Source organism: Salmo trutta, chromosome 2 (genome assembly GCF_901001165.1).
Source record: "Salmo trutta chromosome 2, fSalTru1.1, whole genome shotgun sequence".
NCBI lineage: Eukaryota > Metazoa > Chordata > Actinopteri > Salmoniformes > Salmonidae > Salmo > Salmo trutta.
In genome coordinates, this window is record NC_042958.1 from 53371119 (window position 1) to 53395416 (window position 24298).

Here is a 24298-nt window from a genome sequence, read left to right on the forward strand (position 1 = left end):
TCTGTACCACCGGACCGTGGATCATCGTCGGATGAACCGGACTGTAGATCATCGCCGGAGGCTCCGTGCTGCAGGCCTCTGCCGGAGGCTCTGGACTGGGGAGCGTCGCAGGAGGCTCCGGACTGGGGAGCGTCGCCGGAGGCTCCGGACTGGGGAGCGTCGCCGGAGGCTCCGGACTGGGGAGCGTCGCAAGAGGCTCCGGACTGGGTATGCGCACTGGAGGTCTGATGCGTGGGACTGGCATAGGTGGCGCCAGACTGGTAACACGCACCTCAGGTCGAGTGCAGGGAGGAGGCACAGGACGTACTGGGCTGTGGGAGCGCACTGGAGGGAGAGTGCGAGGAGCAGGCACAGGACGTACTGGGCTGTGGAGGCGCACCGGAGGTCTGATGCGTGGGACCGGTACAGGTGGCACCGGGCTCATGACACGCACCTCAGGGCGAGTGCGGAGAGGAGGCACAGGACGTACCGGGCTGTTGAGACGTACTGGAGACCTGGTGTGTATAGCCGGTATCACTTGTTCCGGAACTTCCACACACTTCTCAGGACGAGTATGGGGAGCTGACTCAGGTGGCACCAAACTGACAACACGTTCCTTTGGGAAAAACTTGTGCGTCCTACACCAACTCAATAACTCTCCCATTTCTCCCTTCTCCAAATTTTCCCTCTTCTCCCGGATTGGCTCTGGTTTGCTCCTCGGCTCCGCCGACTGCTCCATGTGCCCCCCACCCAAAAAATTATTGGGGTTTCTGTAGCCTCTCGTGCCTCCCTGGCAGGCTTCTATATCTGTCTATTACTTGGCCCCAAGTCCAGTTTACCCTCTCTAGCCTCTCCTTCAGAGACCAGGTATCCATCTCCTCCCGAGCACGCTGCTTGATCCAGTTGTGGTGGGCAGTTCTGTAACGGTTGTCGTATAGAGGGGACCAAAGCGCAGCGTGTTGAATGCTCATTATGATATTTATTAACTCAAAAATACTAAAGACAAAATAATAAACGGCAAACGATCAGAATACAGTTCTGTCAGGTACAGAGACTAAACAGAAAATAACTGTCCACAAACACAGATGGAAAAAAACCCTACTTAAATATGATCTCCAATTAGAAAACCACCCAAAACACCCCCTGTCACTCCCTGACCTACTCTACTATAGAAAATGACATCTTACAAGGGTCAGGACGTGACACCCACGCATAGAGTGGCATATGTATTCGTGTCCCATTGTAATCAAGGTTTGAAATGATTCTGTTTGAGTCAAATACTATATCTCTTTGGCCTTCCCTGACCATCTGCTCAAGAAAAATCCGCCTTCAGCTGTGAATAGACTTTTACAAAGGAGCCATCCCACACTGGCCTTGGATCATGACTGCCCTCTCTTGTCAATATAAGGTGTAACAAAACAACATGAAGATTGTCATCTTCAGAAATAATCTATTACAGAAATAGATTATTTCTGTAATAGATTCTAACCCTGTCAGAATCTTCAGTGATGTTAAAATTTATCAACTTCCTTAGTTACATTTATATTGGCAGTCTTGTCAACCCTAAAAGAGAAAGGCACATAAAATGTGCAATAACATCACAGGCATGATAGAGAGATTATTTTAAGTCCATATTTTGGCTAAAGTTTATCTTGATACGGCAGAATTATTTACCTTCCATTTAGTGTCCATTTAGCATCTGAGGAAAGTCATTCCCAATTCTGAACTATCACGCTAGATTATGTGTACCAATCGATGACTGTTTCTCATAATCTTCAATGTACTTTGGTATTCCAACAAAACAAATGCATAACTACACAAAAGCGTTCAATGTTAAGAATTTGCTGTGTTGACTGAAGGGTTCACATCTTTACTTGAGGCTGTGTAGAAGTCTGATCGGCAAAGCTCCTGTTTGGTGTCTATGTTTTTATTTTTGTTTCTGTGCTTTTGGGTCCTGCGACAGTGGCGTATCCCCGTCACCGTGCTGATGACCAGGGAGCTGGAGATGAGGGCAAAGCCACTGAGGAAGAAGGTGGCCATGTAGGTGCCTGTGGTGTCAACCAGCCAGCCTGCAGAGGGAGGAGGAGGAGGAATGAGGTATGAACATTCAGTTTGGCTTTCACTTGATGGATGGAAGAAAAAAACACATGTCTTGTGGACTTCCTGACTAATGCATGTGTTAATACATTCATAATTAATCATTTTTATTCAGTGAAAGTACACTGGTGTGTAATTTAACAAACTATTGCTGCACTTAATGTAACATTTGTGCATCCATGAAACAATATTTTCAAAGTAACATCACGTGAACATTTGCAACTTTTGCCATTAATTGACCAATCAAGCATTGATGGTGGATTGTTCATGCCAAGATACATCCTTGACAAAACATTATCATCCAAAGGTAAACATTTGCAACATTGGTCATTAATTGACCAATGAAACATCAATGATGTACTCTTCAGGCCGGTTTCCCAGACACAGATGGAAGTTCTCCATTGAAATATATTTTTAGTCCAGGAATAGGTTTAGTCAGCAACTACAAATCATTTCAGAATCAGGACTGAATAATTGGGTCACTTTAGAATTACAAGTTCAAAGAGACCAGCAGGCTTGCTCTCCTTGATCAGAGGGAGTATAAGGGAGGTCCAGAAAGAAGTTAAATTTCTACTAATTGTTTACAGCTTGCAAATGTGGTCTTGTACCACTAAAAGCTTTCATAAAGACCACTTTTGCAATCAGCAAACAACGTGGAGACATTTACCGCTATCTCTTTTGTACACCTCCTGTTCTACGATTGGTTAGTACTTACCTCCTATTGGAGGGCTGAGCAGGTAAGGGATGGCATGTAGGAAGTAGACAATCCCTAGGGCGGATGAGAGGTTATGTGTCCCCACAATGTCCGAGGTCACCACAGGTATGAGGGCAACGTAGGCGCCATCAAAGTACCCATAAAACACAGAGAAAGGCACTAGCAGGGTGAACGTCCGCAGGAGAGGGATAAAGAGGCAGCACAGTCCCTCCATGCCCACTGCTATCATGTAGCACACAATACGATACTTCTTCAGGCACCTGGGGGTGAGAAAAACAGTGGACACAATCAGTCTAAAAACACAGATTTTTCATATTGACCATCTGAACGATCGGCGGCTTAACATCCAATGGCTTGTCAGAGGAAACCAGCTTTATCTTCAAGATACAATTGGGTAACAGCTCCATTTCATTAGAGTAAAACTGGGTGACAAACAGTTCACGAAAAGGTGAGATTACAAGAAATGACTGAAAACTCTACATGTGACTGTTAAACACTCTGAATATGAATCTGTACTGGATAAGAAAAGGCTGGACCCATATCTATGTTAATGCATAGCTTCTCATTTCCACACAAAGACCTAAAGAAAGACACAACGCAACAAATGAAGGTACATTTTGAACCTGTCTTCAGTTCCTAATAAAGGTAAGTTTTAAACCTGTCTTCCAGTCCGAATAAAGGTACAGTTTGAACCTGTCTTCCAGTCCAAATAAATGTATGTTTTGAACCTATCTTCCGGTCCAAATAAAGGTTGAACCTGTCTTCCGGTCCAAATAAAGGTAGGTTTTGAACCTGTCTTCCAGTCCCATTAAAGGTATGTTTTGAACCTGTCTTCCAGTCCAAATAAAGGTTGAACCTGTCTTTCGGTCCAAATAAAGGTACGTTTTGAACCTGTCTTCCGGTCCTAATAAAGGTATGTTTTAAACCTGTCTTCCGGTCCTAATGAAGGTATGTTTTAAACCTGTCTTCCGGTCCTAATGTAGGTATGTTTTAAACCTGTCTTCCAGTCCGAATAAAGGTATGTTTTAAACCTGTCTTCCGGTCCTAATAAAGGTATGTTTTAAACCTGTCTTCCGGTCCAAATAAAGGTAGGTTTTGAACCTGTCTTCCAGTCCCATTAAAGGTATGTTTTGAACCTGTCTTCCAGTCCAAATAAAGGTTGAACCTGTCTTTCGGTCCAAATAAAGGTACGTTTTGAACCTGTCTTCCGGTCCTAATAAAGGTATGTTTTAAACCTGTCTTCCGGTCCTAATGAAGGTATGTTTTAAACCTGTCGTCCGGTCCTAATGAAGGTATGTTTTAAACCTGTCTTCCGGTCCTAATGAAGGTATGTTTTAAACCTGTCTTCCAGTCCGAATAAAGGTATGTTTTAAACCTGTCTTCCGGTCCTAATAAAGGTATGTTTTAAACCTGTCTTCCGGTCCTAATGAAGGTATGTTTTAAACCTGTCTTCCAGTCCGAATAAAGGTATGTTTTAAACCTGTCTTCCAGTCCGAATAAAGGTATGTTTTAAACCTGTCTTCCAGTCCGAATAAAGGTATGTTTTAAACCTGTCTTCCTGTCCGAATAAAGGTATGTTTTAAACCTGTCTTCCGGTCCTAATAAAGGTATGTTTTAAACCTGTCTTCCAGTCCGAATAAAGGTGTTTTAAACCTGTCTTCCTGTCCTAATGAAGGTATGTTTTAAACCTGTCTTCCAGTCCGAATAAAGGTATGTTTTAAACCTGTCTTCCTGTCCTAATAAAGGTATGTTTTAAACCTGTCTTCCGGTCCTAATAAAGGTATGTTTTAAACCTGTCTTCCAGTCCGAATAAAGGTATGTTTTAAACCTGTCTTCCAGTCCGAATAAAGGTATGTTTTAAACCTGTCTTCCGGTCCTAATGAAGGTATGTTTTAAACCTGTCTTCCGGTCCTAATGAAGGTATGTTTTAAACCTGTCTTCCAGTCCGAATAAAGGTATGTTTTAAACCTGTCTTCCAGTCCGAATAAAGGTATGTTTTAAACCTGTCTTCCTGTCCGAATAAAGGTAAGTTTGAACCTGTCTTCCGGTCCTAATAAAGGTATGTTTTAAACCTGTCTTCCTGTCCGAATAAAGGTAAGTTTGAACCTGTCTTCCAGTCCGAATAAAGGTATGTTTTAAACCTGTCTTCCAGTCCGAATAAAGGTATGTTTTAAACCTGTCTTCCAGTCCGAATAAAGGTATGTTTTAAACCTGTCTTCCAGTCCGAATAAAGGTAAGTTTGAACCTGTCTTCCAGTCCGAATAAAGGTATGTTTTAAACCTGTCTTCCGGTCCGAATAAAGGTAAGTTTGAACCTGTCTTCCTGTCCTAATAAAGGTAAGTTTGAACCTGTCTTCCGGTCCTAATAAAGGAAGGCCGGCCTATTAAGTCGCTCTGGATAAGAGCGTCTGCTAAATGACTAAAATATAAAATGTAAAAATGGGGGACTGAGGCACTATTCATGGAATGAAAATACCTATATTATGTTGGCATACTCAATGGAACAACATCTTTAAAACCTTACCTTCTGTCTACGAGCCAGCCGAAGGTGATGTTCCCCACGATGTCTATGACCCCCAGGATGGACATGAGGAAGGCGGCCTGGTGGTGGCTCACACCCACGTCCAGTGCGTACGGAACCAGGTAGACAAAGGGCAGGCTGCAGCCACTGGCTAGGAACAAGAAGCTCACTGCCAGCATCAGGAATTCAGGCATGAGCAGGAAGCAGTACTCCTGCATGGACTGGAAGCAGAAGCAGCGGTGGCTGTTGTTGTTGTTGATCGCCAGTGATTCCTCTAACATGCTCACCACCGGAGCTTTCACCCCATATCCACACTCTGTGTCCAATGGGACTGGACCATGAGCCTCCTCTTCTTCTTTCAGAGTGATAGGGCGCAGTAATGCCCCACAGACACACAGGTTGGCAACAACACCCCCTAGGATGAGCAGGGCCCCACGCCATGAGTAGTGCTCTATGAGCATCTGGACGACAGGGGCCAGGATGAAGGTCCCGATGCCACTGCCTGACATGGCGATCCCGTACGCCAGGGCTTTCCTCTCACAGAAATATGAGCCCACCATGGCTATGGCAGGGGTGTAGCAGAGGGCAAATCCAATACCTGTAAATCGAAAGACGATAAGGTTTTTGTTGGTTTTTCATGAGACATACTAGACATCCCTTTTGTTTTTGGTATGTCTACACAGTGTCCCTGAATTACATGATTTGCATGATTTATAGGGGCCCTAAGGATGATAATAATAATAATAATAATACATTGGATTTAAAGTGCCATAAAGGGGACAGCACTGAGCTAGCCTGCAACGTCACTTCCGGATTAGCTCAAACTGCGCATGTTGTGTCCACATAAATCTCCTACATGAGACGCCATCTCAACCGATTTCCTCGGCTTCAAATGCGCTATTGAGTCTTCACATAGGAATGAATGGTGTCACATGTTTGATGGCTTTGTCCATTCATATATATATAGTGCATTCGGGAAAGTATTCAGACCCCTTCACATTTTCCACATTTTGTTACATTACAGCCTTATTCTAAAATTGATTAAATTAGACACATATCTGGGGAAGGGTACCAAAAAATGTCTGCAGCATTGAAGGTCCCCAAGAACACAGTGGCCTCCATCATTCTTAAATGGAAGAAGTTTGGAACCACCAAGACTCTTCCATAGAGCTGGCCACCCGGCCAAACTTTTGGAGTTCGCCAAAAGGCACCTAAAGGACTCTCAGACCATGAGAAACAAGATTCTCTTGTCTGATGAAACCAAGATTGAACTCTTTGGCCTGAATGCCAAGCTTCACGTCTGGAGGAAACCAGGCACCGCTCATCACCTGGCCAATACCATCCCTATGGTAAAGTATGGTGGTGGCAGCATCATGCTGTGGGGATGTTTTTCAGTGGCAGGGACTGGGATAATAGTCAGGATCAAGGGAAAGATGAACGGAGCAAAGAACAGAGAGATCCTAGATGAAAACCTGCTCCAGAGTGCTCAGGACCTCAGACTGGGGCGAAGGTTCACCTTCCAACGAGACAGCAACCCTAAGCACACAGCCAAGACAATGGAGGACTGGCTTCGGGACAAGTCTCTGAATGTCCTTGAGTGACCCAGCCAGAGCCCGGATGAACATCTCTGGAGACCTGAAAATAGCTGAGCAGCGACGTTCCCCATCCAACCTGACAGAGCTTGAGAGGATCTGCAGAGAGGAATGGGAGAAACTCCCCAAATACAGGTGTGCCAAGCTTGTGGTGTCATACCCAAGAACACCTGAGACTGTAATCGTGCCAAAGGTGCTTCAACAAAGTACTGAGTAAAGGATCTGAATACTTATGTTAATGTGATATTTCCATTATTTTTTATGATACATTTGCAACAAAAAAAAACAAAAAAAATGGTTTTGCTTTGTCATTATGGGGTATTGTGTGTAGACTGGTGAGGGGAAAAAAAACATTTAATCCATTTTCCGAATGCACTGTACAGTCATTGGGGGGGACCCACCTGTGAGGACCCCCAGGGTGAGGTACAGGTACTCCAGGCTGGTAGTGAAAGAGCTGAGGACTAGGCCGACGGAGGACAGAAAGCCACCAAGGATCACAGCGATGCGGCACGACAGACGGTTCCCAATGAAGCTGCCTAGAGGAGCTGTCAATCACAACAAAGTATACATGTTAATATGGGATTGTCTGCTGCACTACAGTAGTACAGTCAGTGCTCGTGAGAGGGGATGGCTTGATGGCTCTGAGGTACGGGAACGCATGAGAAAACAAATGCCATATGCAAAGAGCTTTGATCTGGTCGGACAATTCAAGCCCGACCCTACCAGAGCCCTACATGAAAAAAATGTATGAGAACCTACCAGAGCCATACATAAAAAATATTTTACATAAAAAATATTTTATGAACCCAAGCCTAAATTACAAAACATGATTGTGCCGTAACGTTTGTACAATATATAGCCCTACCGCATATCACGCACCGCAACAAAACATAAAAGCACACAGATTTAAGAGGTCTTTGGTAAATAATTGGTCTAGGCTACTGAAACAAACTCTAGCAGGCCTATCATCTTTGACTGTGGACTGCATTATTATGCATATACTGTATGGATTGGTTATGGTAGACTATATCGACAATATTGATGTTCCCGAACAGATTTCAGTTGGTTTTCCATGTGGTGGCTTAAATGGGCTACTGTCGGTTTTTATCAAACCGCAGATGCGTTCCCGTCTGCGCTCTATAGGCCAGCATTCTACCGCCAACAACGTGTCATATATTTAATGCTGCATACCAGAACAATCCTACAATAAAAAAAAGACAACTAAAAGGCATATTAAATCATTTTAGATAAATGTTAAAGTGCCACGATGGAGAGAGAGTTGCATGTTGTCTATCAGAGCAGAGAAAAGGATAGGCTACAGATGCACGTTCTCTTTCTGTTTCACCACAGCAACTGCCACATAGCCTACAAGGTTGTGGAAGCCTAAACCCAGTCCCGGCTGCCCTAATCAATTCTCAGAATATCAGGCTCGGGCTGAAACTCTGTGCTTTCACATTTATGGGTTTTTTTGGTAGTAGGATAATTAATGAGTAGGAGTCGTGGATTTAACTCTGAACGCTCTTATTCAAATTGTTACATTGCAAACTGTGAATATAATGTTTCATACCACTAGTTACTGGATCCGAGCACATAGTTTCCGGAACACAGTCTTACAGAACTCAGTACAGTATGTTCTTAGTTGTTTTAACTCTGCCAAAGACTGGTGTATCATTAATGATTTGTGGTTGGTGTACAATGCCAAGTTCATCTTGTACTCTGATTTGACAAGTATGATGAGTAATATGCTGAGTAAAAAAGAGCAGGGGAAAAAATACACATCCAGGTTGATAACTGAAAAGCTTATGTGTCATAGTGTAGGGGGTAATATGAGGACAAACCAGTTCTTGACTTTTAACACAGCTCTCACACCTCGACATGAACAAACACATGCAGATACAGGAACAGAGGGAGTAACACCAATTCAGCAAAAAGTTCAGCTCCAAAAAGATACCCCACTGCTAGTTTCAACACATATTAAATAGTTGCAAATTAACATTTACTGAAATGTATGTCACTTTGGACCATTGATACTGTGAGTTAATACAAGACCATGAGAGGGGTTTATGATCCGCAGCAGTCCTCTGTGACCCATGCTGACTGGCCTTGGCATACGCCTACCTAAACATGTTACCTAAGTCAGTCTTGATAAAGGCTGATACGAGTCAGCATAAAGGTCTATTTTTACATTGCTTTACCGTCTCTATCATAGTGTCACATTTCACTGGATGCAAGCAAAATAAACAAACTCCGTATGCTTTGGGTCATAGTGTTGTAACACTGTTTTGGTATTTCAAGATGTTCTCTGTGTGTCGCTAACGTCTGTGTGTTGCTAACATTGTTCTCTCAAGAGCTAAATTGACAGGGAAAGAAGCAACCTCCTCTCTCTGTCTACTTTAGCCAGACAAGGGATTGTCAGTACTTTGTTCTTAAATACTACTGCACTAATGTGTACAAACTAACAAGAAACAATCCTATGCCTTCAACCAAAAAGGTTTTTAAAGGGCAATCAACATGTCCAAAAGATCCAAGGAAGATCTCCATGGTGGAGATGAGAGAAAGCAGTGTATCCTGGAGAGTTGGGTGAGACTAACTAAAATAACCAAAACATCCCTACTTTCCTATGTAAGAGGGGTTAAACATCCTAATCTAAGAAAAGCAGCAAAAACTGACTGATGGGTTGGCTGAGTTATACACTGCCAGTCAGCGGCTTGTGACTTTATCAACTGAAGCATACTGTAACTTTGCTGTGTGATTGTAAAAAGCACATTTACCTTACATTGTCTTTAGTCTGTTATATCTGGAGTATTTCTCCTGTCTTAACCAGTGTCCTGTGTGAATTTAAGTATGCTCTCTCTAATTCTCTCTCTCTTTCTCCCTCTCTCTCTCTTTCTCTCAGAGGACCTGAGCCCTAGGACCATGCCTCAGGACTACCTGGCCTGATGACTCCTTGCTGTCCCCAGTACACCTGGTCGTACTGCTGCTCCAGTTTCAACTGTTCTGCCTGCGGCTATGGAACCCTGACCTGTTCACCAGACATGCTACCTTGTCCCAGATCTGCTGTTTTCAACTCTCTAGAGACAGCAGGAGCGGTAGAGATACTCTGAGTGATCGGCTATGAAAAGCCAACTGACATTTACTCCTGAGGTGCTGACCTGTTGCACCCTCTACAACCACTGTGATTATTATTATTTGACCCTGCTGTTCATCTATGAACATTTGAACATCTTGGCCATGTTCTGTTATAATCTCCACCCGGCACAGCCAGAAGAGGACTGGCCACTCCTCATAGCCTGGTTCCTCTCTAGGTTTCTTCCTAGGTTCCAGCCTTTCTAGGGAGTTTTTCCTATCCACCGTGCTTCTACGACTACATTGCTTGCTCTTTGGGGTTTTAGGCTGGGTTTCTGTACAGCACTTTGTGACATCAGCTGATATAAGAAGGGCTTTATAAATACATTTGATTTATTGATCATGTGTCCTAATTGGAAGTGAAATGATGCACCAAATATCACACCTAGTTGTTTTAGTTGTCAAACTGATTTAACTTCTCCTTAGTCCTTCAACAGCTTTTATGTTTACATAAATGAACCAAATTCATTTGATCACTACCCTGGGCATTGAGCAACCTGTCTAGACCACATGCTGCAAGCCAATGCCAGGCCCAGTGTGAAACCAGATCACTGTTGCTGAAGCAGCACTTGACTGAGGGCCATGATGACTTACCACACAGCATAGTGGTGCAGTCCACCAGACTGTGGATCCAGGCTGTCCCTGAATAGTCCGCTCCAAAGTGCATCTGAAACTCCCCAAAGAAGATGGAGATGCATCTGGAACAGAAGAAAAGGCTCAAGATGAGGCAAAATCATGACAAATAACAACCTTCTTGCATATTTCAAATAGGTATATTTTTCCTAGTGGTTTGTTTTGACACAAATTTGACATGCTACAATGGTGCGCACACACACACACATACACCACAGGAGACTGCTGAGGGGAGAACGGCTCATAATAATGGCCATAACGGAGAAAATGGAATAGCATCAAACACCTGGAAACCATGCGTTTCATGTATGTGATACCATTCCACTGATTTCACTCCAGTCATTACCACTAGTCTGTCCTCCCCAATTAAGGTGCCACCAACCTCCTGTGGTACACACACACACACTTCTGAGTGTATACAGCACATGTTCTCGGAACTCACTGAGGTTTCTTCAATTATGTAATTACTCTTCTCCAGCTAGACATGGTGTTGACCTGAGTGGTCAGAGGGAGTGATGCAATTGTAATGAATTGTGTAATCATGGAGCTGAGGGGAGAGCTGTAAAAAGCCTGGGACGTGTGGGAAGAACACCTGCTTGGAGGTTAATGAGCCACAAGCTCCTCCGTCCGAGTCTGCAGCAAGGCTGCACCTGTACAAACTGTACAGGACTAGCACCATGCAGACAATAAGGGACAAATCACTCAGTGTGAATCTGACGGCCACCTGATCTTCATGTCCTCTCCAGCACTGGCCAGAGAACGCACATGGGGGACCTATCGCACGGCAGGCCTCCGTCAGCCTGCTGTTTCCTCACGCGCACACACAAAAATGTGTACGCACGCTGTCTGCTACAGCTGTTTTAGAGGTTTAAACTCACTCACTAGACCTAAAAGAACCCCAGGATCACTGATGCATATCAAGAAAGCTGAGGAACAGGAGTTCACTGCCTAGATTTATTACCTTGGGTTACTTTCAAACCCTTGGTGGAATTTCCCCCATTCCTTCCAATTCTGACCAATTACTACTTTAGATTATCTCTGGCAGAGTCACATCGTGCAATAGGGTAAAGGCTCAAGGTGACGATCTGAGCCGGCAAAATCAGTTTACAAATTATTGAATAATGTTGGAGCGACAAACATGCTCTTCCTTGTTTGATTGTTTTCTAATTCTGTTCTACACAAAGGATTGCATGATGGAAATGTGAGACTATAATCTCCTTCTTTATCCCTCACCCAACAGGCAACCTGACTGAACTCGTTTTTTCAGTAATGCCATTCATTAAACCCCATTTAACCCTTGGCCTACAATGGTCGTGCTCCCGAGGAAATCCAATTAACATAATAAAACATTTCCCCATCAAAATCCGTCTGTTTAACTAGAGATATGTGTTTTTTTGCTGCATCTCAATCCACTGCATCCGCCAATATTGCCCTTCAGCATCTGCAATTAAAGGTGGCAGAGCTAGAGCATGTTTTTCAGTCCATGAGACATCCCGAAAATCAGTCTTCTCATTCTTATATCTCTCAGATATAAGACAGACACTTCAGAACAAACTTCCATGTAGTGAATCTGTCATTCAATGGGTTTATATTGGTTAATAGCAGAAATGCTAAATTCAGTGTTTCATTCAATAATTTTTGTATATATATTTTTTTGTATATATATTTTTTTATACCTTAATACCTTAATACCTTTATACCTTATCTTAAAATAATTCCATATGTTAGCTTAGAACCCTCCTCCCCCAGCTTAGACAGGGCTTAGACTCTAGAGGGTACACTCGGTAACAACACTTGAAACATTGTGAAACCTTGAAAAACTACATTTTAGAGGAAATGTTCAAACACAACCATCCTCAGTCAGGGTTTGTAGTGCTTCACTGTAGTCTTATACTGAAGACCTGCTACTGATCTGCAGGTTGTTTACCAGGCCACCAGTGTAACCTGAACTGGAGAGTGTGATGGCAGAAGATACCTCTTGTCACTTTAGTAAGTCTTGTTCTCATGTCATACTCAGTCCAAGTTGCACTATATATAGAGTTGACCTACAGTACCAGTCAAAAGTTTGGACACACCTACTCATTCAAGGGTTTTCCTTATTTTAACTTTTTTCTAATATTATAGAATAATAGTGAAAACATCAAAACTATGAAATAACACATATGGAATCATGAAGTAACCAAGAAAGTGTTAAACAAATCCAAATATATTTTATATTTGTCACGTCCTGACCATGGTAAGCTGTTATTGTCTATGGTAGAGTAGGTCAGGGTGTGACAGGGGGGTTTATTCTATGTGTTCTATTTCTATGTTCTTAGGTTCTAGTTGTTGTATTTCTATGTTGGTTTGTTTGGGATGATCTCCAATTAGAGGCAGCTGGTCCTCGTTGTCTCTAATTGGAGATGATACTTAAGTAGGGGTTTTTCTTCCTGTGTTTTGTGGGTGATTATTTTTGAGTAGTGTTTGTTTCTCCTCTGCGTCACGGTTTGTTGTTTTGTCTATTCAGTTATTTGATGTATTGCATAGTTTCACAGAGTAAATAAAATGTAGAACTACACACACGCTGCACCTTGGTCCTCTCCTTTTGACAGCCGTGACAATATTTGAGATTCTTCAAAGTAGCCACCCTTTAACAGGCACACCTGTTAATTGAAATACATTCCAGGTGACTACCTCATGAAGCTGGTTGAGAGTATGTCAAGAGTGTGCAAAGCTTTTATCAAGGCAAAGGGTGTCTACTTTGAAGAATCTCAAATATAACATATATTTTGATTTGTTTAACACTTTTTTGGTTACTACATGATTCCATATGGTTTGATGTCTTCACTATCACTGCAGAAATGTAAAAAAACCTTTGAATAAGTAGGTGTGTCAAAACTTTTGACTGGTAATGTATATTACATACATGGTTTTGAACCAGTTCAGGGAACAGAACCGGAAACAAAAGTGATCTTTACTGTTCCCGAACAGAACCGTTATTTTAAAAGTATGAGAAATGGTTTATAACTGTCAGGTTGTGCGCTACTGGTAAGAAGTGCAGGAGAGAGGAGGTGCAGGAGAGAGGAGAGAGGAGAGTTGTGATCAGGCGCACACTTTAATTGGCAGAAGTAACAACAGATGGACGCAACTGCGTCAAAAACCTCCAGCCAAATGGCAAAAGTGCAAAGCGTGACAACAGTCACAATAATGCATAAGTATAAACAATTCAACACACTCTGGTACAACACGGTACCGGGGAAAACCAGCCTGGCGCGTAAAACACGAAACATGTAACAAAAACACTTCCACACAAAGACATGGGGGGAACAGAGGGAATATATATGTAGTGTGATTAGGGAATGCAAACCAGGTGTGCGGGGAAACAAGACAAAACAAATAGAACAATGAACAGTGGAGCGGTGATGGCTAGAAGACCGGTGACGTCGACCGCCGAACGCCGCCCGAACAAGGAGAGGAGCCGACTTCGGCGGAAGTCGTGACAATAATGTTCTTTACGTTACGAGCATTTTTTTCCAGTCCCACATCATATAAAATAAACATTACATCATATGTAATAAAAATGTTATCATACTATAACCGTGCTATTGTTTGAAAATAATTGTATTGAAAAGGATGTACAATGTTTCTGTGTAAGATAATACGGATTTTTGAATACCCTTCAACTCATACACTAAATACCTAGCCCACCATTATATAATGGATGGATAGCCTGCATCAAGTTTGTGTCACACCCTGATCTGTTTCACCTGTCTTTGTGATTGTCTCCACCCCCCTCCAGGTGTCGCCCATCTTCCCCATTATCCCCTGTGTATTTATACCTGTGTTCTCTGTTTGTCTGTTGCCGTTCGTCTTGTTTGTTCAAGTCAACCAGCGTTTTGCGTCTCAGCTCCTGCTTTTTTCAGTCTCTGTTTTCTCGCCCTCCAGGTTTTGATCCTCGCATGTTCTGACTCTGAGCCCAGCTGCCTGACCACTCTGCCTGCCCCTGACCCTGATCCTGCCTGCCTACCTGTACCTTTGCCCCCCTCTGGATTACCGACCTCTGCCTTACCCTGACCATGAGCCTGCCTGCCGCCTGATACCGTTGCCCCACCTCTGGTTTACCTTGACCTGTCTATTGCCTGCCCCTGTTGGAATATTAAACCATTGTTTATTCGACTCGGTCTGCATCTGGGTCTTACCTTCATACCTGAGAGTACAAACTGGCCATGACTGACCCAGCAGACCCAGACCAGCTGCGCAACGCCATCTCCTCCCAAGGAGCCTCCATTGGTAGGCACGAGGAATTGCTTCGTGGGCTGATGGAGGGGGTCCAAACGTTGGCTGAGCGCCATGACCGGGCGCCGGAGCAGAAGGCAGACGTTTTAAGTGTCCCCAACTGATTGTGTTTTTTTGTTTGTTTATCTGCGTTGTTTGTAACTTATTTTTTGTACTATTTTTGTACATAATGTTGCCGTTACCGTCTCTTATGACCAAAAATAACTTCTAGACATCAGGACTGCGATTACTCACCACAGACTAGCAGAATCCTTTTTCTTCTTTCACGACTCTGACGAGTCCGAGGATATACGGCTCCCTCGGGAACAGGCCCCGACCCCAGTGATCTGCGTGAAGAGTATGCAGAGAAAGATAGGCCAGAAGGCAGGCTGCCTTCCGAGGAGTAGGAGGCGATCGAATAAACCTCCACTCCATTCAATTCTGCTCGCAAACATGCAATCTTTGGACAATAAAATGGATGAGTTATTAGGAAGATTAAACTACCAATGGGACATTAAAAACTGTAACATCTTATGCTTCACGGAGTCGTGGCTGAACAATGACAATATCAACATACAGCTGGCTGGTTATACGATGTACCGGCAGGATAGAACAGAGGCATCTGGTAAGACAAGGGGCGGCGGTCTATGTATTTTTGTAAACAACAGCTGGTGCACGATATATAAGGAAGTCTTGAGCCATTGCTCACCTGAGGTAGAGTTTCTCATGATAAGCTGCAGACCACATTACCTACCGAGAGAGTTTTCGTCTATATTCTTTGTAGCTGTTTACATCTAACTACAGTCAGAGGCTGGCACCAAGATAGCATTGAATGAGCTGTATTCCGCCATAAGCAAACAAGAAAACGTTCACCCAGAGACAGCGCGCCTAGTAGCCGGGGACTTTAATGCAGCGGACTTAAATCAGATTTACCTAATTTCTATCAACATGTTAAATTTGCAACCAGAGGGAATATAACTCTGGACCACCTATATTCCACACACAGAGATGCATACAAAGCTCTCCCTCACCCTCCATTTGGCAAATCTGACCATAATTCTATCCTACTTATTCCTGCTTACAAGCAAAAATGAAAGCAGGAAGCACCAGTGACTAGATCAATAAAAAAGTGGTCAGATGAAGCAGATGCTAAGCTACAGGACTGTTTTGCTAGCACAGACTGGAATATGTTCCGGGATTCCTCCAATGGCATTGAGGAGTACACCACATCTGTCATTGGCTTCATCAATAAGTGCATTGATGACGTCGTCCCCACAGTGACTGTACGTACATACCCCAACCAGAAACCATGGATTACAGGCAGCATCCGCACTGAGCTAAAGACTAGAGCTGCCGCTTTCAAGAAGCAGGACTCTAACCTGGAAGCTTATAAGAAATCCCGCTATAACCTCCGACAAACCCTCAAACAGGCATAGCGTCAATATAGGACTAAGATCGAGTCGTACTACACCGGCTCTGACGCTCGTCAAATGTGGCAGGGCCTTCAAACCATTACAGACTACAAAGGGAAGCACAGCCGAGAGCTGCCCAGTGACACGAGCCTACCGGACGAGCTAAACTACTTCTATGCTCGCTTCGAGGTAAATAACACTGAAACATGCATGAGAGCACCAGCTGTACCGGAAGACCTTTAGACAGGTCAACATTCACAAGGCTGCAGGGCCAGACGGATTACCAGGACATGTACTGCGAACATGCGCTGACCAACTAGCAAGTGTCTTCGCTGACATTTTCAACCTCTCTCTGTCCGAGTCTGTAATACCAACATGTTATAAGCAGACCACCATAGTGCCTGTGCCCAAGAACACTAAGGTAACCTGCCTAAATGATTACAGACCCGTAGCACTCACGTCTGTAGCCATGAAGTGCATTGAAATACTGGTCATGGCTCACATCAAACCATCATCCCAGAAACCCTAGACCCACTCCAATTTGCATACCGCCCCAACAGATCCACAGATGATGCAGTCTCTATTGCACTCCACACTGCCCTTTCCCACCTGGACTGAAGGAACACCTATGTGAGAATGCTATTCATTGACTACAGCTCAGCGTTCAACACAATAGTGCCCTCAAAGCTCAACAATAAGCTAAGGACCCTGGGACTAAACACCTCCCTCTGCAACTGGATCCTGGACTTCCTGACGGGCCGCCCCCAGGTCGTAAGGGTAGGTAACAACACATCCGCCACGCTGATCCTCAACACAGGGGCCCCTCAGGGGTGCATGCTCAGCCCCCTCCTGTTCACTCATGACAGCACGGCCAGGCACGACTCCCAACACCATCATTAAATTTGCCAATGACACAACAGTGGTAGGCCTAATCACCGACAACAAAGAGACAGCCTATAGGGAGGAGGTCAGAGACCTGGCCGTGTGTATTGCCAGGACAACAACCTCTCCCTCAATGTGATCAAGACAAAGGAGATGATTGTGGACTACAGGAAAAGGATAACCGAGCACGCCCCCATTCTCATCGACGGGGCTGCAGTGGAGCAGGTTGAGAGCTTCAAGTTCCTTGGTGTCCACATCACCAACAAACTAACACGGTCCAAGCACACCATGACAGTCATGAAGCGGGCACAACAAAACCTATTCCCCCTCAGGAGACTGAAAAGATTTGGCATGGGTCCACAGATCCTCAAAAGGTTCTCCAGCTGCACCATCGAGAGCATCCTGACTGGTTGCATCACTGCCTGGTATGGCAACTGCTCGGCCTCCGACCACAAGGCACTACAGAGGGTAGTGCGAATGGCCCAGTACATCACTGGGGCCAAGCTTCCTGCCATCCAGGACCTCTATACCAGGCGGTGTCAGAGGAAGGCCCTGAAAATTGTCAAAGACTCCAGCCAACCCAGTCATAGACTGTTCTCTCTGCTACCACATGGCAAGCAGTACCGGAGAGCCAAGTCTAGGTCCAAGAGGCTTCTAAACAGCTTCTACCCCCAAGCCATAAGACTCCTGAACATCTAGTCAAATGGCTACCCAGACTATTCACATTACCCCCCTCATCTATGCATAGTCACTTTAATTAACTCTACCTACATGTACATATTACCTCAGCTAACCGGTGCCCCAGCACATTGACTCCGGCACCCCCCTGTATATATTGTTATATTTTTTACTGCTCCTCTTTAATTACTTGTTACTTTTATCTATTATTCTTATCCATATTTTTTAAACTGCACTGTCGGTTAGGGGTAAGTAAGCATTTCACTGTAAGGTCTACACCTGTTGTATTTGGCGCATGTGACTAATAAAATTTGATTTGATTTGGACATGCTGCTGGAGCAATTCCGCGGGTCATCTGGGGGGCAGCCTACCACGGTGGTAACCCCACCAACTCGGCAGTTAGCAGTGCCGCCCCACTGGCCACTTCAACTTCCCTTCCCCTCTGATCGCTCCAAAATAGCCTACCTCATCACGCTGATGTCTGGAAGGGCTCTCACCTGGGCTACCACCGTATGGGAACAGCAGCCGGCCATATGCGTGAGCCTGGAGGGGTTCATGGGAGAGGGGAGGAAGGTCTTTGATGCCTCGTTCTCCGAGAGAGAAGCTGCCCGGAAGCTAATCCAGCTCCGTTAGGATTCTCGCACTGTGGCCGACTATGCCGTGGATTTCTGTACGTAGGCAGCGAAGAGTGAGTGGAACTCGGAAGCACTGTTCGACATGTTCCTGCACGGCGTCTCGGAGGAGGTTAAGGACAAGCTTGCAGCTTGTGAGTTACACACAGATTTTGACTCCCTCATCGCTTTGACCATCCGCATCGATGGGCAATTGTGGGAACGACGGATGGAGAAGAAATTCGATTTCACTCGCACGTCCAGGGATTCCACCTCGCCTCCGAGTCATCCCAGAAGTCCCCGACGGTCCCGTGGCCGAGAGCACCCGAGATTTCCCGACCGTCCTCGAGAGTTACCGAGGAGGGCCGAGGCACTGTTTCTTGAGCCCATGCAACTAGGAAGAGCTGGGCTGTCGCCAGCGGAATGGCAACACTGGATCAGCACAAGGAGCTGTCTGTATTGCTGGACTTTTGGACATTTTATGTCCTCGTGCCCGGTCAAAGACCAGGCTCACCGGTAGGAGTGAGTACTCTGGTGGGCCATATGGGGAACTTTTCTGCTTCCCTTACTCACACCCCTTTTCATGTCATTCTGCTGTGGGGAAACCAGTCCAAATCTCTCCGTGTTCTCATTGACTCTGAGGCAGATGAGAGCTTTTTGGACACCACACTGACTTCCGAGCTGAACATCCCCACTCAGCCCCTCTGCATCCAGTTGGATGTTAGAGCGTTGGACGGGCACTATTTAGGTCAGGTCACCTATAACACCACTCCCATCAACCTACGTGTGTCAGGGAATCACAGCAAGACCATTCAGTTCCTGCTTATCAAGTCCCCCCAGATCCCGTGGTTTTGGGATTCTCCTGGCTCCAGCGATACAACCCACTCATCAACTGGTCTACGGGTGCCATCATGAGCTGCCAAACCCATTGTCTGAAGTCAGCGCTACCTACCCCGGGACGTCTTCCTGTGTCCTCAGGAGGTGGTTCAAGGTCTTTCTTCCATTCCCGCGGAGTACCAGGATCTCCGGGAGGTGTTCAGCAAGTCCCGGGCCACTTCCCGTCCACCGTACTGCCCCTATGAGTGGGGGATTGACCTTCTCCCTAACACCATGCCGCTCTGGGGGCGTGTATACTTGCTGTCGGGACCTGAAACCAAGGCTATGGAGGACTACATTGGGGACTCCCTAGCTACTGGATTTATCCGTCCCTTTTCCTCTCCAGCTGGCGCAGGGTTCTTCTATGTGGAGAAGAAGGACAAGACCCTGCTCCCATGCATTTACTACCAGGGACTCAATGACATCACTGTAAAGAACTGTTATCTGCTACCACTTATTTCTTCGGCCTTTGAGCCGCTCCAGGGGGTCACTGTGTTCTCCAATCTGGATCTACGTAACACCTACCACCTTGTGCGGATACGAGAGCGGGACGAGTAGAAGACCACCTTCAACACGGCCAGCGGCCTCTACGAATACCTGGTCATGCCCTTTGGCCTCACCAACACCCCTGCTGTGTTCCAGGTTCTGGTGAATGATGTTCTCCGCGACATGCTGAACAGGTTCATCTTCGTCTACATTGATGACATACTTGTCTTCTCCCGCTCCCTCCAAGAACACGTGCTCCATGTCTGGCAGGTTCTCCAGCGCCTTCTGGAGAACCAGTTATTTGTTAAGGCGGAAAAAGTGCGAGTTCCATCACTCCAACATTCCCTTTCTGGGCAACATCATCTTTGCTGGGGGCGTCAAGATGGATCCCGAGAAGGTGAGAGCGATGGTGGATTGGCCTCAGCCTACGTCCAGGGTGCATCTGCAATGCTTCCTGGGGTTCACCAACTTTTATCGCCGCTTTATCCGGGGTTACAGAACCCTGGCCTCCCCCTGCCCTCACCTCTACCAAGGGTCCGTTCACGTGGTCCACGGCCGTGGACTGGGCATTCCGGGACCTTAAACACCGCTTCAACATGGCTCCGGTTCTGCTTCATCCAGACCCCTTCCCATCAGTTAGTGGTGGAAGCCGACGCATCGGATGTCGGAGTGGGGGCTGTTCTGTCCCAGCGTTCTACCCTGGACCTTAAGCTTGTCCCCACCCCCCTCCAGGTGTCGCCCATCTTCCCCATTATCCCCTGTGTATTTATACCTGTGTTGTCTGTTGCCAGTTTGTCTTGTTTGTTCAAGTCAACCAGCGTTTTGTGTCTCAGCTCCTGCTTTTTTCAGTCTCTCTTTTCTCGCCCTCCTGGTTTTGACCCTTGCCTGTCCTGACTCCGAGCCCACCTGCCTGACCACTCTGCCTGACCCTGATCCTGCCTGCCAACCTCTACCTTTGCCCCCCTCTGGATTACCGACCTCTGCCTTACCCTGACCCTTTGCCTGCCTGCCGCCCGGTACCATTGACCCACCTCTGGGTACTGACCCCTACCTGCCTTGTCCTGTCTATTGCCTGCCCCTGTTGGAATATTAATCTATTGTTTATTCGATGCATCTGGGTCCTACCTTCATACCTGATAGTATGGTTAAGTTTTGTTTGAAATTATAACGTTTCCCACAAACTTAACTGTACTCAAACATGTAAAAAAAAAATGCTAATAGTCTGATTTGATGGGACGCCCACTTATACTGTAAAATAAACACACAGGCTTATCACTCCCCAGTTCTGAGTTGTGTCAGGACCAAGCCAGGGGAACTCCATGACCCTCTCTTCCTGCCAGACTTACCTGGTGACGGCACGTGTGCAGACAGTGACCAAGAAGCAGCCGGCCACAATCATCCAGCCCCAGCCCCCATCAGGAGGGGGGACCGCTGGTCTCTTTTTCCCCTGAGCCATAGCCGCGGCATGAACCATGCTCAGATCCTTTTTCTGTTCCCTCTGTTTTTCTCCTGTTCTCAGTCAAGACCCAGGGACACCTCGCAGACAGACAGCCTCACACAGTCACACCCAGCATGGGATTGCACTGGTTGTTGAAGAAGCTGTTCAGTTCACTTCAGTTACACTGTTGTAGAACACAAGGAGAAGCACATATACTAGCTAAGACTCTATGAATAAGTCAAAAGGTGGCTCAGAATCATTAACAGGCATCAACAAAAACACCTCAGACATCTTCTCTGGGTCTGGGTCTGAAACATGTCCAGCCCATTCAGCATTTGTTGAGGACTCAGCCTACAAACAAGACTAGTCACTGCTGATGTGCGTGTTGAAATACTTTACTCCCCCGGCCCAAGCAGAACAGTGAGGCGACAGGGTTATTGACATAGGAGTCCATGAGAGGATGTGTTCACTGCCAGGGTGTCAGGGATAACTCGGGGCGATTACAATATTAACTTCAGACCCTAGCTGCCATCTGCTATTGTGACCTCTCTGAGCCCGTGGCATGTGCTGCTCTAAAACACTTCCTATAGAAACACATCTCTGCAGCTTTGGTTCCATTAGGCACTTGACTTGGCTACCCTCCATTAGTTTAACAGCAATTCTCTGAAATTTACTTAAGCATGTAGCAACAAACGGCAATCATGTTTTGATTGATGAATGTCAGTTAATGTCAGTACGTAAAGGAAAAATCCACTCAAAACTATATTTAGGTTGTTTTGTTTTTTCGGGGTTTTTTGGTCACCAACCACATGATGCAAAATGCATCATCATCACTTTGCATCTTGAAAATTCTATATCTTGAAAACTGGACTGCTGACATGCAAAACATTTTGCCACTGTATCAACAATGTAATAATGAAAAAAATACCAGTGGTATTTTCCTTTAAATCAGAATTTCAGTCTGATACCAAACACACGATATCTATGATATCTTTGTATGGAAACTAAATAAATAAATAACTTTTTAAACTAAGAATGTGGAGGATATAAAGTTGCATAATTTATTGACTCCATAAAGGCTAATTGTATAGTTTCATTGTTTCAGCTGCTGAGCCCATGTCGGCCACATGTCTGGTTCCAAACTGGACTAAGGGGTAAACGTAAGATAGTAAATGTAGGTATGATATGAGACATATCATATAGTATGTATTTATTTGTGGATATCCATCATCCATTTTGTATGATATGTTACAAATTACAATTAATATTATAGTACGTTAGGAATTGTAATTCGTACAATATGTTATGAATTGAAATTCATACAATATGTTACAAATTTGCAAAATGTATGATATGTTACACATTACAATTTGTAGAGGCTAATGTTAGCTAGGTGGCTAACGCTAATGTTAGCTAGGTGGCTAACGTTAGCTAGGCCAGATATTAGGGTTAGGGGTTAAGGTTAGTGTTAAGAGTTAGGTTAAAGGGTTAAGGTTAGTGGAAGGGTTAGCTAATATGGTAAGTAGTTGAAAAGCAGCTCAAAAGTAGTAATTGAAAAGTTGTTAATTAGCTAAAATGCTGAAGTTGTCCATGATGAGATTCGAGTACACAATCTTTGGGCTGCCAGACGTTTGCATGATACCAAACGTAACATATCATACTAATTGTGCAAAGCTGTGTGCTGTGTGACAGTGTGCAAAGCTGTCAAGGCAAAGGGTGGCTATTTGAAGAACCACAAATATAAAATGTATTTTGATTTGTTTAACACTTTTTTGGTTACTACATAGTTCCATATGTGTTATTTCATAGTTCTGATGTCTTCACTATTATTCTACAATGTAGAAAATAGTAAAAGTAAAGAAAACCCTTGAATGAGTTAGCGTTTTAAAACCTTTGACTGGTAGTGTAAGTCATCCAACAATATGTTTGAGACTCGTATAATTAAGGCTGCAGAAAATATAAAATCACCCAAGGACATCTAGCACAATATAGACAAAATATGTCAATGGATAGGTCACAGAGGGCTGACATTGTATGGTGGATAACGCGGCTGAAATGTCGACAATTTGGAATGGGTCCGTAATGAAATATCCCCCTCAAAAAAGGTGCTACTTTTACGTCTCGTGAATTACATGCACGTTCTTTTGAAAACCAGTTAGCCTTACATCTGCAAGTTAAATGAGTGTAGAAATGTTCGCCACATTTCTTCATGAGGAGATGCAACAGTTCTGAAAAACGTGGAGCGGGGAAACGTGTAAAACATACTGACCCAAGAAGTTCCTTTCTGTTTTTGTTATTTGTGTTATCTTAAAGACTGCAATAATCTACAGTTTATATAATACAACACTTGTGAATCAGTAAGCATGCAACGGTTCAGCAGAATCAACCATTTTGGAGACTTGTTACATTTTGTTCTGATTGAATACGTTTCGTTCTCATCATCATCGGTGAAAGCTCCAATAGGCTACTTGAACATCAAAGGCTCTTGGCTGCGTCGCTACAAATGTTTAAAAAACAATCAATGGGAATTAATACACATAGTAAAAAGCTTCGAAAAAATATATATTTTTAAACATAATTTCCCCCACAGTTTCTAAGATGGAGCAATAATAAGCTTCTTACCTTTAAGTCACACACATCCAGCTGTTGTTCAGTTGCATAGTTCAGTCAAGTCGTTTGCAGCTCCCTGTTCATTAATCAAAACGTACACACTATCTGTTCTGTGACATTAAGTGACCTCACAATCCATTACAGAACCTTTGATTCTGCATGTATTCTGGCATCAAAAACGTTTAGGGATAAGTGAAAAGTCTGCGCAGATGGGGGGATGTGCAGGCTTGGGACAGACCCCCAGACTCATGTGGCAGAACAGGAGGAACTTGTTAACCTCCACCGTGGCTGGATGCCCCCCTCCTCCTGCACTCCTCTCAACACGTGAGAATAAATTATGCAGCTATACTCTCTAAACACCATGTTTACAACTCTTGGTAAACCAAATG

General features: G+C 44.6%; 1 protein-coding gene across 3 annotated transcripts; it reads right to left on the reverse strand.

Moving 5' to 3' along the window:
- Window positions 1-1081: 1081 nt before the first annotated feature.
- On the reverse strand, window positions 1082-24137 carry LOC115157180 (monocarboxylate transporter 12-B-like). 3 transcript variants are annotated; one of them, XM_029705214.1, is made up of 7 exons: window positions 23922-24137; window positions 21208-21483; window positions 10624-10727; window positions 7305-7448; window positions 5315-5909; window positions 2792-3051; window positions 1082-2048 (listed from the first exon to the last, which is right to left on the reverse strand). In XM_029705214.1, exons 2-7 carry the CDS (start codon window positions 21333-21335, stop codon window positions 1813-1815), a joined length of 1467 nt encoding a protein of 488 aa, XP_029561074.1. In that variant the 5' UTR covers window positions 21336-21483; window positions 23922-24137; the 3' UTR covers window positions 1082-1812. The 3 variants fall into 3 exon arrangements, with proteins under 3 accessions (XP_029561074.1, XP_029561084.1, XP_029561089.1); XM_029705224.1 differs by lacking the exon at window positions 21208-21483; XM_029705229.1 differs by lacking the exons at window positions 21208-21483; window positions 23922-24137 and adding an exon at window positions 15172-15197.
- Window positions 24138-24298: the final 161 nt, after the last annotated feature.